This window comes from Trichoplax adhaerens, genomic scaffold, assembly GCF_000150275.1.
Source record: "Trichoplax adhaerens TRIADscaffold_4 genomic scaffold, whole genome shotgun sequence".
Taxonomy (NCBI): domain Eukaryota; kingdom Metazoa; phylum Placozoa; class Uniplacotomia; order Trichoplacea; family Trichoplacidae; genus Trichoplax; species Trichoplax adhaerens.
The window spans coordinates 2,161,497-2,179,647 of NW_002060946.1; the positions used below are offsets into that span (position 1 = coordinate 2,161,497).

Consider the following 18,151-nt stretch of genomic DNA (forward strand, 5'->3'; position numbering starts at 1 on the left):
CGGTAGCTCTCAATATCTAAGAATTTTATTTATTTTAGATTGAAAGGCTATTATAGGTACTATTCAATATTATCAATTTGATTTAGTAGTCCCTGATCAAAATGGAAAGATTTTAAAGCTGGAGTGTTATTTTATCAATTGCTATTTTGCCATCATGACCTGAATATAATTTCATATTTTTAACCAGTACATTAATAGGACATAATAAATAAGGAAGTTAGTACTATACCCGAACAGTATTGTAAATAAAAGCCAGCTCGAGTTATACAATGCCATTATTAGACTTTTTCATGCTAAAATAATTCTATCAACCTTGTCTAACACTATTTATGTACACACGCATTTATAAACCCGAAGAATTGATTTTACAGCGAATGAATTAACAACTATATATATATTATAGGCAATAGGATATTTTCTAACACAATCACGTCTTGTGTTTTAAGTATGCTAACAGAAACATGTAAAAATAGTTTATTCTAATTTTCATCTATTATAACTAGGTAAATTTTTATTTTTACTACCCGATACTGTAAGTTAGTGACTTACTGTATATTTTCTACGGTAGAGTAATTTCTAAGCTGTAGATACAATAATTTTTTTATTTAATGTGTTTACTGAAAAGTTTCTAATCTGAAATACTATAGTACTGATTACACCTGTCTATACAGCATATATTGATATAGTAAATATTTTAATAAATGGAAATAATTGTACGGTTTGCAGTGCCTAATAAGAATGAAGTATGGAACGCCATAGTATGTGTACACTTTAATATTGAATACGAGCGCCTCTTTGATGAACAACATATTTACTACTGGCCCTTTAGTTCAAGTAGAGATAAAATTCACTCATGGATTTATTATTGACTATAAAATATCAGTGGCCAACTGATAAATCATCTTTCCTTGAGATTAGCTGATGAAATTTATTATTAAACTTATTGCTAACTATTAGAACATCAGCAGACAGCTAATAAGTAGTCTATCTTTCTTTTAAGACTAATCAGAAAAAGTTACAGTTAAAACGTATTATAGACAACAAAAACATCAGCCATCAACTAATAGCTAGCCTAGTATTCCCTTAAGATTAACTGATTAAAATTTAATATTTAATAAATTTAACGTCTACCTTTTAGTTCTGCCTGATTTAAAAATTAATTTCGACACTTAATACAGCCGATCAGCATATCATGATCTAATTTATGAAGAAATTCTACAGTAACTGAATCGATTTAAATACATTATTCTTCATCCATCTTTTAGTTCTAACTAATTTTATAAGCTGCTGCAATCATTAATATAAGCCATCAGGCTATCGTTACAATGCTATTGCCTAATTGAAATGAAGTTTAAAAAAACTGGTTTACAAGTAATAATTGCTTCTAAAATTGCAGCAGTGAACACAGTCTATCAGCCCAATGATACCATAATTTTGGTAAGGTATTGACCAATTTAAATTCAATATTTCCGATAGCAATGAGCTAACTTATACGTAACGTAATGTAACGCCATGGAAAAGCGTAAAAATTTAATTAATTTTTCGCAGTTGATTAGGTATATATTCATACTGATACTACAGTTATTACCGTTGAAAGTGAAAAGGATGTTCAAATATGTCAAGGAAGGATATGATCAGGAAAGCGCAACATTAATGGAGAAATCGTGAAGATTAGCTGACATTGTCTGCAGTTAGATCTCGATTCTCTAAATGGAACTGTCAAATTTGATCATAGACGGACACACTAAGAATCTACCTCTATTAAAAATCGGCAACTCAAAAGTTCTACCTAATTCTTGACTGACGATTTATTCAAAAAGTTGCTTGATAATAAGAATAAAACACTCTATTAAACTCCATAAATCAAAGATATATACGTATATACATTCATGTTTGCCTCTTTTCTTCCTCCTACATTGATTCTCTTTCATATCTTCCAAAATACCAGGATAGTCAGGGTTTTGCTTCGTTTATGCTATTATATATCATTTTATACAGTAAATTAATTAATTTTTAATAAACCCTTTCCAATTACTGTAATGTCTTTTCTTTCCATTATCAATTGGATTTACAAGACATAGACGTGACAAAACAATTTAAAAAATATAGTACTTCCTTGTATTAGAGGCTGTTAAATCTATTCTGAAGTTGACGATGACGCGTTTTCTGTACGATATTTTGAAATTACAATTCAATAGGATTCATTTTCTATTGAATTTCTACCAACATCCATGTTGTCTAACAGGGCCGATCGCTTTCGTAGTCTTTAATGATATCTATGACCAATATCTTTTATAAATGGCCAGTAGAAGTAAATAACTAATTCAAATTTTAATGCATTCCAAAACAATATTGTTTAACATCATTGAAGTTGTTCTCTTACTATGGCATTACTCTCGATAGTATAAACACCCAAATTGGTATTTCAATATTATTTACGCATTTTACTTTGATTTTTCCTGGCCTACACTTTGAGGTGTCATGTTATTCCTAGCTTGTATAGTAAAATAACATCAGTACTAAAGAAATAGATTGTTATTCTTCTGTTATTACTAAGAGGTTGCCATGATGAGTAAATAATCTTCCTCTAAGATAAGTAAATAATCAGCCAATAATATTAAAATATTCCTCTTTAATAATACTATCATTGGGGATGAGCTCTATTCTTGACGTTTTTATTGACGCTATTGCTAAAAATCGTCATTTTTAAGCAAATAATCATTCGCGAAAAAAATTGAAAAGATGCATTTCTCAATAGATTTTGCTTACTCTTTCGTTGTTTATGAGGTTTAATTTGAATACGGATTGAATTGATTTAGCTTATGGATTCCCCATCTAAACAGTGATATTCAAGAAGTTTGGATAGAGGACTTTTCTTCATCTATTAATTTATACCAATACATATTGATTTAATAGTATTTTTAATATTCATTGATCTTAACTATAAACTACATGAAAATTCATCTTTATTGATGAATGAAGGGATTATCATTTTTTATTTTTTTCAAGTTGTGATTGAACAACTTTAATTAAAAAACTTTTAACTTACGAATAAATGAATTTGAAAAAAATTTTTCTCACTCTAATTGAAAGTTTTACTTCCATCCTATTAGCCAAACTACTTTACGATGAGAGTAAAAACATTTTCCACATCGTGAATTGCTACTCAATCTTAACTTTAGTGTAAAATCATTGGAGTAGATATAACGAAGAAGGAATCAATAATAAAAAATCACGTCTTGTTTTTAATAACGATAACATTCAACAAATCATGAGCAGATATGGTCTATTTCATCCAATAAATTAATTGTCAAATTAATATTGACAAAAATGGAGAATCCAACTACTAAGAGTATAGGACTGAATAGGTCACAAATTGAATCGAGATTGTTTCCTCTTGCTTTTGTTTCTAACTAGCCTCATTAAGAAGTAGGTAGAATAATAGTAATTACTTTTTTTCATTCTACCCTGTTATTCTAAGAAATCAACATTTTTCCTTGGTTATGTTGACATTTTCGACCGAACTTTTACAATAAATTGAATACAATACAATGACTTGTTTAACGGGCATAAATTGCTTTTCATTCGATTGCATTAAAGCGCCAACTTGATGTAATAGCTGTCGGACTTTTGTTACGTACAATTGGTATACAATCTAGATAATATACTGATTAGTTTCCAAGCATTCCCAAATCATTTAAATACAACAAAATAACCATTTCTGGCATTGCTCCTCACTTTGATTAGAATAGTGCTCGCACTATTTTGTGCATTCTTGGAACAAATAGATTTAGTAGATTGCTCTTACTTCTACCTCAATTTTGATCTCTATCCATTCCACTGTCACCGTTGTTGTTGTTATTCATCGTCCTGATCGCAAGCTTTCCTTAGAAAATTAATAAGACCGAGGTTGAAATATTCAATACTATCAAGAAATTGCATCACAGGTAAACTATAGATTGATAAATTCATTAAAATAACTTGATGACATCTGTAAAATTAATGAAAACGCACGTAGACACAAGATCCTTTTTCAAATTATATGAAAATAATATAAAAAATAAATTGAATCAATCTACTGTACAGTATTGCTATGATTCATCAACAACGTCAGATCTGATAAGGTAGAAAATGGACTAATCAAAGTTCTGTAAGGTTATTATTTCCACTTAATCAAAGTTCAATATTTCTCGCTTTGACGCAGTATAAACTGCAGGCACAGATGCAAACTTCTTTTTTTCTTTCATTAACCTCCAGTGAATTCAATTTTATTTCAATTTCCAATAGTTGTAATAGCCAACAATCTGCTTAAAAAATCATTATAGGATATCGTCATACTATTACCTAGCATCTGCAATAGATGGAGCATTTTTAGCCTACCACCATACTTACATTTCAACTTGATTCTAACTTGAATTACCTTTGGTAGTCCATGATATGATATATTATTTTGTGATCAACTGTCCTATCGTAGTATTGCTAGATCATAATATACATTATTTAGTTCAATATTGAATGGAAATTCATTCATATTTCGACTTAACAATATGAATAATAGCAATAACAGTAAATTTGATGATATTATTGAATTTCTTGACCGTACCATTGCATCATTTCGTGGATCACTAAATAATTTTAGGGAAAATTCCAAAGAAACTGAACTAACTGCCAGCAAGAAAAGCACTAAGGATAAAAAAAATCGTAAGAATCGCACGCCACCAGGAGCAACAACCAGTCCACGCCATAGTCTACGCTATTCAGCTTTGAACAGTCTTGAAAGTGATCAACATTCTCCTAAGAAATTTCACACGATGTTGCATATTATGAAGCCTGACGAATTAACTGGTGTTAAAAAAGGCAATATTACATTCGGCCTAAATACAACACACAAACATAATAATACAAGCCATGAAGACAACAAAATCAGCTCAAGTAATACTACTCTTGGTGCTTTGCCTAAATTTGATTACCCAGAAAAAATTGAAATTCTACCTTCAAGTCACGCAAATATACCTAGCATCACGTTAACAACCGTTTCATTGCCTCATGTCCATCAAACTGCTAACCATATTTCGACATGTCCACCACCACGTAAAGTGAAAATGGTAAATGAAAAATTGCCAATTAGTTGCCTGCGCGATCGATCATCATCTCATCACCATGATCGCAATAAATCGGTCCATTACGTCAACGGCAGCAGCTTGGTCGCTAGCAAGATTAAATCAGCTTATAACAAAGTTAGCAATAAAGGCCACAAACGAGACCAACATCGGAAGTCGACCATATTGCCAACCATTAACGAGCAACCCTTAGATAAAAAAGATCCACCTTATCATTGCAGTACTCATTTTGCTGAGGTACTGGAAGAAATGTAAAATGTTGGCTATCACTCCATCCTACAACAACTTGCCAATTCAATTATCAAGCCTCTCCATTTTTGTCCATCACTCTATCATTGAACTGCTACACCTATTTGTTTTATACTTATACATATGTCATGATTATTTTTATTAGGCCATTCTTCAGGACGATATGCCATAGCATTTTAATGAGCAAGTTGAATAATGATAAAAGGATTGTCAATTTTCTCGGGCTACGATGTCGCCTTACAAACGATTAATAGCAGTTTTGCAGAATTAATTTTTCAAACGGTTTTTTCTGTTATTCGCTACGATTCAGTTTAAATTATAAAAGGTTAGAAATTATCGAGAAGGGGCTATAAAATGGCAGTAACAATAGCAATAACCAAACAGGAGCCAGCGCAATTTTTATTCTACAGCAACGGTCAATGCCAGTCGATCTACATATCAGTTTTGGTGATTCTGTTCCAGTAAAGAAAAGTAATAATGTAGCACCCTATACTAATCATTTAGAAGAAATCTCATCCATTCTGTAAATTGAGCAAAATAGGACGATTCCAAGTAGACTAAGTCTTTAATATACACTTATTACTATAATATCCTACGCTTACATATTAATAAATCGACTGTGGTTTGTAGAAGATGAGATCGATCCTATCCGTATTTAAAATTGGATGATTTAAATTGAACTAAATCGATGACCACTGACCGATATTACAACATATTGGTGAATCGTCGAAAGATATAAAACGCCAAAGAAATTTTCATAATTTAAGCAGAATATTGCGTATTGCTATTTCTATCAAGTCCGCAATGAATACGACGGAACAGCAAGGCAAGATATACTCATATCCGTATTTAAATTACTGCAAAGACATTTTCATAGTTGAAGCAGGATATTGCGAATAACTGTTTCCATTAAGTCTGCAATGTATACTAGTTGAACAGCAACTCAAGCTGTGAAATTAACTATGCTTATGAAAAAGTAAATTACATTCATAGTTGAATCAAGCGAACTGAAATTGCAATATATCCACCCATAACACTTTTTGGTCAAGAATAACTTCTAGAGATTAGCTGAATCACCTGTCTCTATAGGAAGACAACTCATACTTACTTTTGAACTATGTCAAATCAATAGCGTCTTTTGGATCTAGAAATAAGTATTACTTTGATGAATCATCTATAGCTAAGGCGAATTACATTTCCAGTTGAAATAAGAATGATTTGAAATCTTTCGAATCTCTAACCTATGCCACTGATATTCAAGTCATTTACAACGTCCATAATCGATTATGTATATTCATATCGGAAACAAAATGATTACAATTACATCAAATCTGTGATTTAAATTTGTAGGATAGTAGTATAAGATATTGGATTACCTATAGTATAATATATAATGAGAAGCAAATTACGATCACTAATTTTCGAAAGAGACCATTCCATTGGGCTATATAAGTGTAAGATATAGTAAGAATGTAGCAATGCAATTACGAAATGATGTTACCGCACTTATTATTTAAGTTAATTGATGATTGCTCTCTTAAAATGTTGTAAAATTCAGCTATATATAGACACTATAATTCGTCAATGGAGGATGTATCCTGTTGGAAACCGTGTATAGATTACACATTCTCCATAAAATATCTCCGAATTATAATTTTACGTAGGCAATATCCAGTTCGATTGTATATATAAAATATATCCTCTTTCTGCTTATTGCTACGGAAATAAATCCTTATTATGCCGGTATATTAAAAGAAAATTAAAAATAATTGATCGAGTATTTAGAGCAGTAAATAAATTTAATGCGATAAAGAAACTCTATAAAACTAGGTGCAATAAATTCAATTTCTATTCCAAAATCACTGATAACTTATTGCATTACAGTTTTATTTATTTCATTCAATTATTGCTGCAAAATCTTCTTCGATCTTATGCAATTACTTGAGTAGATAATGTAATAAATTTTAATCGGATTGAACTGATAGTTTGCCATTATAAAATCATCTACTACATCTTATAAAAAAGTAAAACTTTTTATTATATATTATTGGAATTGATAATAAATGATGCATCATATTATTATTTCCACATTTTTTACAGCTGTCTTGCATATCTGAATATGATTACACAACAACACTGATACTAATCATAGTAACGTCTTTAATTTCGATTTTCACAAGAATATTATATACTCAATTTGTTATTAACTGGTGTCTAATGAGCTAATTGTTTCATGTTTTTAACGCATGTACATCATTACCATATTATCCGTAATAAAAAATATCCATTTTAGAGTTTCAATAACTCCAACTCGCTAATGTTTCTGTGGTGAGACTATGCTAATGGATTATTAAGACAATAATTCAATATATTGGCTCTATTATAAGACAATTCCCTTGGTTAACATAGCTAAACGGACAGCTGTAAATGAAGTCTATAAATGATGTCGATTTATAACTATTTTGACTAGTTCAATGAAGATGCATGATTTAATAAAAAATAATCATTGCAAATCTTCAATTAGGAAAGTCCATCAATTATAAACATGTTTATCTTAGGTACATCATATTCGAGTACGATATGAAAGAGAAAGTAAATCCCATAACTATCACATTATTGAAATTGTAAGTAAATTCATTATGATAATATTTCTGGAACGGCAACTAAATTTATCAACCATCGTATTATTGCAAACAAATACAGTCTACTTTGACAATCAATTGAACTTTTGATATAGAATAAAAAAATAGCGGTTGATTCTTTATAGTCTTATTTAATTCTATCATAATTCAATCAGAGGCTCAGGATCTATGCAAGTAATTGTATTCAAAACAACGCAAATCCATTCTAAACTAAATTTTTTCACATCAATAGTTACCATCTGTGCCATTCCGAAGATTTCAGCGCACTCTTGTTTCAATAATATCAGAGAAAAATGTCCATGCGTGATCATAGATTACAAAGTATTGCTATAAATATTAACAATTACCATAATTTACTTCCTTGTTGTGTAATGAGAATAGTTATGTAATAGGTAATAGCCAATAGCCTGAAATAGGCGATAATTTAAGGTAGTAATGATGATGAAAATGATAAAATAATGTAGTGGAAATAATTAACTGTCAACTCTTTCGCTAAATAATTGAAAGCCGTATTATTGATTTTGCGTATTAAGAGGTACTTATACAGCTGTTATTAACAACTAAAATTTGGTTTATACAGTACTAGTATAATTTATTTAATTCAATTTTAAAAAATTTAATTGAAAGGTAAGTGCACCTATCAAATTATGTAATAATGTAATGGTAAAATAAGAGCATGATGGTCAGTATACGATATAAGCTTTTTTATGTAATAAAACAGCAAAATTTACCAAAGAGTTTCACTCGACAATTGGATTTCATGAGAAATACCAAATAAATGTGAAGAACAGAGTAATCTAAGGGATAATGATTAGTATCAGATTTTTTAATTGGGGTGTTGTAGCTGTTAGTAGTCCTCAATTTCAATCATAATTTTCTACGCGTAACTATTTACGAACTGTGTAGCAAGGGTATCGATAATAACGTAAATTTAAAATGACCATTCTATTATAAAATGCACACTATTTCAGTTAGTTTTAAGATAAATATTTTATAGCATCTTGGAATAAAATTTATTAGTTCAGTATCGATTGTTGTATCACAGAGGATTAATTAAAATTCGTTAGTCAAGGGTAACACGATAACTGCTCATAAGAAGAAGAATACTACCATCATTTCGATTGCATACCAATCAAGAGTAAGATAATTTGATATAATATAGAAAGTATTCTAATAAAGCAAGAAGGTTCTCAAAGTTAATAGAAATTAAGGTTTAAAAGTACCACACAAGGCAATTTTAGTAGCATTAGAAGAAATTGTGAGATAACTTCAAATTTAAAATCTTGAATTTTATTGCTTAATATGACATTAAGAATTATTCTCTGTTATTAATTCTGTTTACGCTTGCGATCCTGCTCTAATAATTGCGATATTTCAGATAGATCTTAGTATTGTTTACTTTGTTATTATCTTATAATAAATGGATAGAAATCGATTCTTTTTGACCTTGTGTATTACTCTTTAACTATTGCTAGTCAAGCGTATTACATACATTCCCATAACTTGACGTTATAATATGAGAAAATCCATTAAATCGTAGAAATGATTATCGGAAAATTGATTACTTTGTTATTCGTTTATTGATGATAGGTCTGCCACATTATGCTTACTGCCAGATAATTTATAGCAATTAAAATAAGAATAATTGCCTTATTTTCTAATACAAAAATCTTACTTTATTAAAATGTTTTACGAAATTGCCAATAAATTATTGCTACTCAAGGGTATGGTTTGATCCTAATTAAGGGAGATTAATATTTTAACTTTATTAAATGAGGTATTATGGAGTTCTTGACATTGAAGACATTGTTTTCATACCCACACGATAAGTTTTGCTATCTAAATTTAAAATTTTGATCAATATAAAAATTAAGGCAAATTTAGCTACTACAAGGGATTGATATAATCGACAAAGGTGAGAAAAATTATACCGATTTTCTGCTATTATTAAAAAATCATCAATGCAATAAATGTAAGTAAGAAATGTTAGACATTAAATTATTTAAAAGGATTCGCATAATTAATAAAATAAGAAAATCTTGGATATTTAGCCATTAAAACAATTTCGTAACATAATTGATGTATAGAAGAAAATGTAGTTAATTTGATATCAAAAGGAATTCAAAATAGAATCAATACGAAGAGCAATGATCATTTAACCATTAAAAACAACTCTAGGCATTGATTATTTAGAATCTACGCTAATTGTCGTGCTTTGATTGCATAATATTTACTTCTATCCTTATTATCGGTATATAAATGTGCAACGTAAATTAGAATAAATCTACTAATATATTAAGTCAAATAGATTAATGTAAAAGGAAAAAGCAAGGCTGCTATGATTCTGTTTGTTGGTAATATACTTTATTTACAGTTATCAGAATAGCTGGCCAATACCCTCGACTATAATCAGAATAGGAAATATTGAGTATAGTATGATTCGTAGAAAAAACTGTAGAAAGCAAGGTAGCAGTGTTAAGCAAAATATTGTATTGTATTCAATTCGTAAAGGCAGTGGCTAGAACAAATGCGATAATTTCTAATTGTACACAAAAATTCTTGACAATGGCAGGCATATTTATTATCTCAAACAAAATGACATATGATAAAAATTGCTATCTAAAGCAATTTAGGAGTAATTGAATTGATTAGAATAAAAGCGAAATTTTGTAGAATTAATTTCATCAATTATTGAAAAGTGAAAATGTATAATAAACTTCCAAATTAATATATAAATTCTTTTACGAAGATTTAATTAATAGAATTACAACGAAAATTGGTAGCATTAATTTAGTAAATTCTTGAAGTTGAATTTATGGCCAGATTGAGATTACTATCGTGGAAGTAAAATTTCATAGTCTCATTCATAAACATTTTATACGGACAGTATGCATCGTTTGATGATATATCATAAAATGAAATAGAAGTTAAAACTGATAATACTGTCGCTGAAAGGAAGGCTATATATTAGCTACTTCTAATTATTAGAACATCGATTGACTATCAAGGTGGATGTATTTATAAAATTAATTTATTGTTATATTGACGATAGAAATTCTCATTGCGGAAGAAAACTATTCTAACCCGTATGCAGTCATATAATATATCGTCTGATGATAAAAGTCAGCCTGGAATATCATAATGTTAATTATCGATATCTTCAGAAATGGAAATAGATAGCAAGACCGAAATAAATGTCAATAAAGTATCGTTAATGATGCCGTAGACTTTTTATTCCATAAAAGAATAGCACAATTCGTAAATAGAATATCAAATTAAAATTATTAAGATAAACGACAGAATCTATAAACTATTATAATGATGAAATAGACTACAATCTAATGATATTGCTTTTTAATACTTTAGAAAAGTTGTTTTAGAATAAAATAATATAAAGAATCGAAACTGGGGCTTGAACGACTACATAAAAGGGGAATATTCATTAGTCAATGGTACTATTATTGACTCACTCATTTTGGACTAGGGAAATAAAAAATCTTATCAAAAGTTCTTTTATTTAAACTGTAAATATTTTAAGCTTGGTAAACTACTTTAGAAGAAGTAATCGGTGAGACTAAATAGACCATATAATTGGCTTACACATGTGCACATTATGTGAAACGCAATAAAAATTTTTCGTTTTTTTAGTTAAAATAGTACTAGAGAATGACATTATTAGACAAACTAAATAATGAATCAAAAAGACTATAAAAATGGGCCATTACTCCTTTGCTTCTTTAAAAAAAAATTGAAGAGACTCTTGATCAGAAGGATTTAAATTTGAAAGAATGCACCATAGCTGAAGACACATTGAGGTGCCTGTAATAATTTATCCGTCCTTTTCATTTGTTAGCTTATTATTATAGATTGCATTGTAGAAGAAAGAATTCCATATCAAAATTAACGTCAACAGGGCTTTGAAATAAAAATTATTTCACTTAACGATATTTAAACATGTGTTGGCTAGTTCGCATCAATTTATGCATGTGCAGTGTGTAACATACAGAAAATATTTAACTCCAATAATTTGACCTGGGAGTCTCAATAACAAAGTAATATAAAATCAGATATTACTGCTGTGTATTGTATTAAAAAATTTCACGTAGATTTTTGTCTGTAATTAATGATATTATACTGCTTAATTAAGCAAAGAAAAAGCTAGTGCAGTCTAATGAATACGATTAATGATATAAAGATATACTTTTAGAAAGACTACTATGGTGTCGCACTTGTGCAGTATTGGCTTTAATGCACTCGTATTCTTCATAAGCTAGAGAAATATTATCCTATCGAATACAATCGCGTCCATTAATTTGGCCAATGTTAATGCTTTTCTATTGAAGATTAATGTTATTAAGTATAGAAAAGTAAAGATATACATTAAGCTATTTGTTAAGCTCTTAAATGATGTTTGACTACAGCGCTTTAAGGGCGCAGTTGATCAGGCTATAAAATATTTTTGCCCTCATGCATGCATACCGATACATCATTTTCCGGGAAAAGCTGGATTGATGATATACAGTAACTTAGTACATGCTAACAATTTCGTATTTCAATTTATGAAATAAAGAAATATTAAAAGAAACTTTCGAATTTTGTTAACTGTAATCATGATATCTTCAATATACTTTAAGTGATATAGATAACAACAATAAATATATTTTGACCGCTATATATTCGTTTTCTCTAGTAGAATTGAGACGCTAATCAATCTAGTGTCTATTTTTTGTTGTCATTGCAAATTAGCTGGTCTTGGTGTATTCCTTTTCAATATTAGCTTATAAATTAAAAAGATAAAGTAAGCTAGCTGATATTGCTCCCTTCCTACTAGAGATTAATTCTCTTATCTATTAGTTGATTTTATACATTGAAAAATACTAAATGTTAATATCTAAACGTTGGTTGACTTTGTTCGTGACTTTGTCTGTGATTATTAATATCCACCAAAGAATTGTCATGATAAAAATCGATGTTTACAACGAAGAAGAAAAATGGAGTTTGCCAGCCGATGTGCATTTGTTACTTAACTAAACTTGCCTAATCTAAACTAATTTAGATTACCCTAGATAAGTAACAATGACTGAGAAATGCACTTTCAGAATCTTCTAACTATATCTTTATTCTCGAAAATGCAAGTCTAATTTAATATTCAAAATCAATCATTTAAATAGCTATTCTAGCCATAAAACCGGTTTACGATGTGTGATATATTTCGACCAATAAGACTTCGAGAATACATTAAATTATTCCTAGTCTAATCCAGTGAATTTGTAATATTACTATAGATTAACTTTATGTTTGCCCTGGCTTATAGTTAATAAGATTTATATTGAATTTGCCATTGACAATTCATATACCATATTTAGTATAATTTAACCTGTATTAGGAACAGGTTTGTATCGGCTATACTAAGTCATCAAATAATTCATGCACATATCCAAATTAATAACTATCTTAACATGATACATATACATGTCTAGATTAAGTAAGTTATCATTCACCACGGTAGATTCACTACCGTGACAGCCCTTCTTTTGAAATTTAAATTTAATCGTATACCTTGATTTTTTATAAGAAATTATTACATTATTTTTACTAGTTTGTGCTTGCCTTAGATTCAATAAACGATAACTTGTTGTCCATATTCTAGTAAGTATTCCAATTAGCGCAAATAGAAATTCTTTTCATTTGAATAGTCAGACTGTAGCTTTCATTAACTGTGACAGGTTATTGTACGAGTATATTACCTTAGCTAGCAATTATAGCAACAAATTTCCTAAAAAAGTTGATTCTATATATAGTTCGTGTATTTCAATTACCATTAGTCAAGACCTCTTACATGTGTTTTAAATCCAACGCACCCACCCTTGAAACGAGCAGCGCGTCTGACAGGTCTATCAAATGGTAATACTATCTGTTAAATGAGCACATTATCGTAAACCGTCAGCAAAGCGACGGGAGTTTGTACTAGTATCTTATATCTTCCAGAAATTGATATCATATCACTATTTTACAGAAACTATCATTTGCATCGATTATTGAGTTTGAGAAGCAGAGAATAATTAAAAGTCAATGGAGATCAGTTAAGATTAGTATTACTTTAAATTAGAATAGAAGGTAGCAATTTTTGTGCGGTAACCGCATTTGATAGTTCCTATTAAATGATAAGCGAACTAATTAGCAGATATGCAGAAACTAGAATAAGAAGAATTAATTTTTAATTCCATAGATTAATCCATTACATAACTCTTAGCTTTTGTATCTATAAATTTCGCCATGTACCGCCATCAGACGGTACTAGCTATAAAGTAGACTTATTTATAGACTTTGGTAAGTTTTTATACTTTCCGGAAAGTTTAAACTTTCTAAATAATTATTTTAAATAAAGTAATAAGAACCGAAAAAATGCTTGATTGCATGCATCCAAGAGAGCAGCGATGAATAAATGTTGCTAAAAGGTTTATTGAGCAATAGAACAGTAAATATATACGAATATTAAAAAATGAAAACAAAGTCTTTGCCGTTAGTGGTACCTATCCGGATCTGATAGCTACAGTAAATGTAGATTGTATAAGTCATATTAACTACTTTGGATAGAAAATTGTTTTAATTCCTCAAAGTTCTACCTAAAGTAAACAGCGCAAAAACACGCTTACTGATGTTAGCAGCAATTTGCAGAGCGCATTAGTATTTTATATACTGTAAAGTAAACGCGAATTATTTCATTAATGATGCGTATACAATTGATTATATGCAAACAATTCTTCTTTATTGCATGAAAAGTAAAAATATCTAAGTGTGTAGAGAGATCCACGAAAACTAAGTAGTAAATACTATAGCTCATGAATTTCTCTGACTGCATTTAATATGGTAATAATTAACAATTAAATAGAACTAATGTATATTTGCAAAGTGAGATACAAACTAGTTCTATTTATAATTCTTATCCAATTGGGTAAATGCAAATTGAGTAGTTATCGTTATAGCCTCATTAGTGGTTATATACAAATTAAATAATGCTTTTTACTACTTGCGTTGGCTTTAAAGGCGAATCTTTCCAATTCCATATGGGAATTGTCGATCACGGATTAATTAGCAGCTCATAAATGGGATAACAGCATCACTGAAGATTAGAAAAGGCATGTAGATGTATGGCAACGTAAAGACAATCTAATTTTCATCTATCAGACCTTCCGAATGAATAATATAAACTTAGAGAGCTCTTATTTCTTACTGATATCATCAAAAAGGAGAAGTTCAAATTTTTAGGACTTCAACAGTGTGTAAATCTTTCGAATATACAGCTTCTAGACCGTAAGTGCTTAACAATTGCATACTATATATGACAAACTGGACAATAGCTAATTCCTGCAAGTTATATCTTTCTGCTATGGCATCTCTACTTGGACATCTTGTTGCTTGAAGTATCATCGTAGCAGGAGAATTTCATAAATTCTCAGGGTGGCTTTGCCATCATTGAGTACCGTATTAATAGCTCACATATAACTTTCATGTCGGATGGTGTTTAATAAAGATTATATAAATATACATTGCAAAGTACGGTAGATATGTATCGCCTTCCGTCAGTCACACGATTTTTATAAATGAAAAAAATTTTTACTGACGTTACCGGAAGAAATAGAGATTTCTGAATCTTTGTAGTTTAGCTATGATATAGAATATTGTAATAAAGTAAATAGCTCGCTTATGCCTTTAATAGCCTCGATGAAACGTATATTGTAAGGTACGCAGATGTAAATAATTTTCTATCAGTTGCCGGATACTCTTCTCTAATAGTCTATATGTTAAGGTCAACCCTAAAGTCGTCCGCCGTTTAAACTACTGTTAGGGTTATAACTTTCTTCTTTCTCATCTGCTTACGGAAATAAAACGATTGATAAAGTTGAAGACAAGGATGTAACGTTCTACCTCTAGTGTAGAAAAAATTATATCCTAAAATATAATCCATAATATATTTCTTTAATAAGCTTTGCTTTTGATCATCATTTAGAGCTGCATCGGTAAGGTAAGCCATACTTGACATCATAGTAATATGAGATATAATCGTTCCTGATAATGCGTTACTCAAGGTAGTAATATTATTAATAATATTAAAAGAAGCTACAGCCGTTATAAAGCATGTAGCAATGCAGCCTATAGCGAAAATACGACTTATTACTTGTCTAGAAGTTGTTGTCAGTCTCGAAGCATGATTACTAAGATGATAATAAAATTCGATCGGAATACCGACTTCAGTATTCTCATCCGATGTAGATTTTACATTATAATAGAACGGTTTCAGACTGAGTTGTAGAGCATCTACATGTTGATCACTTAACTCTACCATAATTTTTTGACGTAAGTCGCTTAGATCGTTATTAAATCTAGAAAACTCGACGTCATAAATTTTACTCCCATTTTCATCTATCTTATCTAATTGAAATTTTACAAGGATACATTGTTGCTCGTATCGAAATTCTGTATCGCATTCCATTGCTAATAATTCTAATCTAGCTCGTATTACTTCACGAAGATTTTCTAGTCTTATAGGCAGATCGACCTCGACTCCTTTAGGAGTAACGATAAATAAAATTTCCATTTGTCCATCATCGTTGGATAAGTAATCGTCTATATCAGATTGTATTTCATCTTGTAAATCAAGGATATTTTTAGATAGTAATATTTTATCGGCAGAATAACCTCGTAATGCTTGTCTTGTAAAATAGATAAAAGGGAAAATTGGAGCTAAATAAGCTGAAAAGAAATTGCTATGCGCAATAATAAAAGCAGTCGATGTGATTAAAATTCTAATCAATAACTGCAATGTAAAGTATATCAGAAACATCGCCATAGAGCAATATAGGACAGAAATGATATAGAGAACAGCTTTGATAAATGCTTTAGAATGGGATAATTCTTTACCGTGGCAATGAAATTTTTGGCACAATCGATACGCGATAACATCCGCTTTACGAAACGCATAATACTCTAACGATATCTTATTTATGATAGCAAATGGAACGCAACACAGTAAAATTATGAGCATAGTTATAAATTTCCACCATGTTTGGATATCAAAGATATCGTGAGCTAACCGCGATATTGACTTAGAGAGTTTATCGATATACCAGGATAATCGAAAAATAAGCTCTGTTTCTGTATATTTCAATATTTTTTCATCTCGATAAGCGATAGAGTTTTCTACTTCTTCACCACCGCAATGAAGTAATGGTATTATAACAATGATCGTTAAGCAGCCGAAGATAGAACCGATAATTAAAAATAGTGTATATATAGCATGAGGAAAAGGTAAGTCATGAAGGACAGGAACAGGAAGAAAATTATAAGGAGAACCTTGTAACCAAGTTGATACCATAAATCCAGTCATACCCACAATGTAAAGTGAAACATAACGTATCCATAACCTAGAGTTATGTGCAGACTGATATGTAAATCTCCTTAGGCGGTTACTGGTGCCTTCGTATTTATATCTGCTAACCAATCGTAAATGAATGTATTCTGGTAAATTAGAGGTTCCCATGTTTTCTCTCCTAAAGTGTTATAGACAATATATAGAGAGAATACCAGCATTTTAACGAGAGAAATCATAGGATTAAGATAAATAGTATAAACTTCGGGAATAACGATACTAATTTATTAATTAGATAATGACGTATATTCAGAATTTTTTACTTGGCGTATATTAAACGATAGTCCTACTTTTGGGACATTAATAATACATGCGAAAGTAAGATCATATCCAAGTGTCAATCCTGATAAAGTACGAATATTTTATGCTGATCCTACAAACACGGAAGATTTAATAATAGCATGGAAATCTAACAAGTGATTGCTTTACGTGTTTACTAATGGAATGAAAGGCAAACAGGCGTATAATTATATTGAATAATTATAACTTAAAATTAATTTTTAGGCGCTTTGAAGTGATTACGGTTATTTTTATAATCCTAAAATAATTAACGGTACTGTAAGCTTACAGGGGCATAATAAGTGTAAACTAGATGATCGAGTGTGAAAAGGGTAGAATTTTCTTTATACAAGTAATGTAAAGGTAGATGGGTTAAAGGCTAGCTATCTAGCTGGATAGATAGCGGTACCGTAGATTTGCATGTTGGTGCT

The 18,151-nt window shown here is 30.0% G+C and overlaps 2 protein-coding genes across 2 annotated transcripts; one reads left to right on the forward strand and one right to left on the reverse strand.

Annotated features, from left to right (window-relative positions):
* Positions 1-4,547: 4,547 nt before the first annotated feature.
* Positions 4,548-5,896, forward strand: TRIADDRAFT_55376 (uncharacterized protein; the record flags this gene model as incomplete). Its single annotated transcript, XM_002111365.1, has 2 exons — positions 4,548-5,357; positions 5,780-5,896. 2 exons carry the CDS (start codon positions 4,548-4,550, stop codon positions 5,894-5,896), a joined length of 927 nt encoding a protein of 308 aa, XP_002111401.1.
* Positions 5,897-14,844: 8,948 nt separating this feature from the next.
* On the reverse strand, positions 14,845-17,552 carry TRIADDRAFT_55377 (uncharacterized protein; the record flags this gene model as incomplete). The annotated part of the gene is made up of 2 exons (XM_002111859.1): positions 14,845-14,867; positions 15,941-17,552. 2 exons carry the CDS (start codon positions 17,550-17,552, stop codon positions 14,845-14,847), a joined length of 1,635 nt encoding a protein of 544 aa, XP_002111895.1.
* Positions 17,553-18,151: the final 599 nt, after the last annotated feature.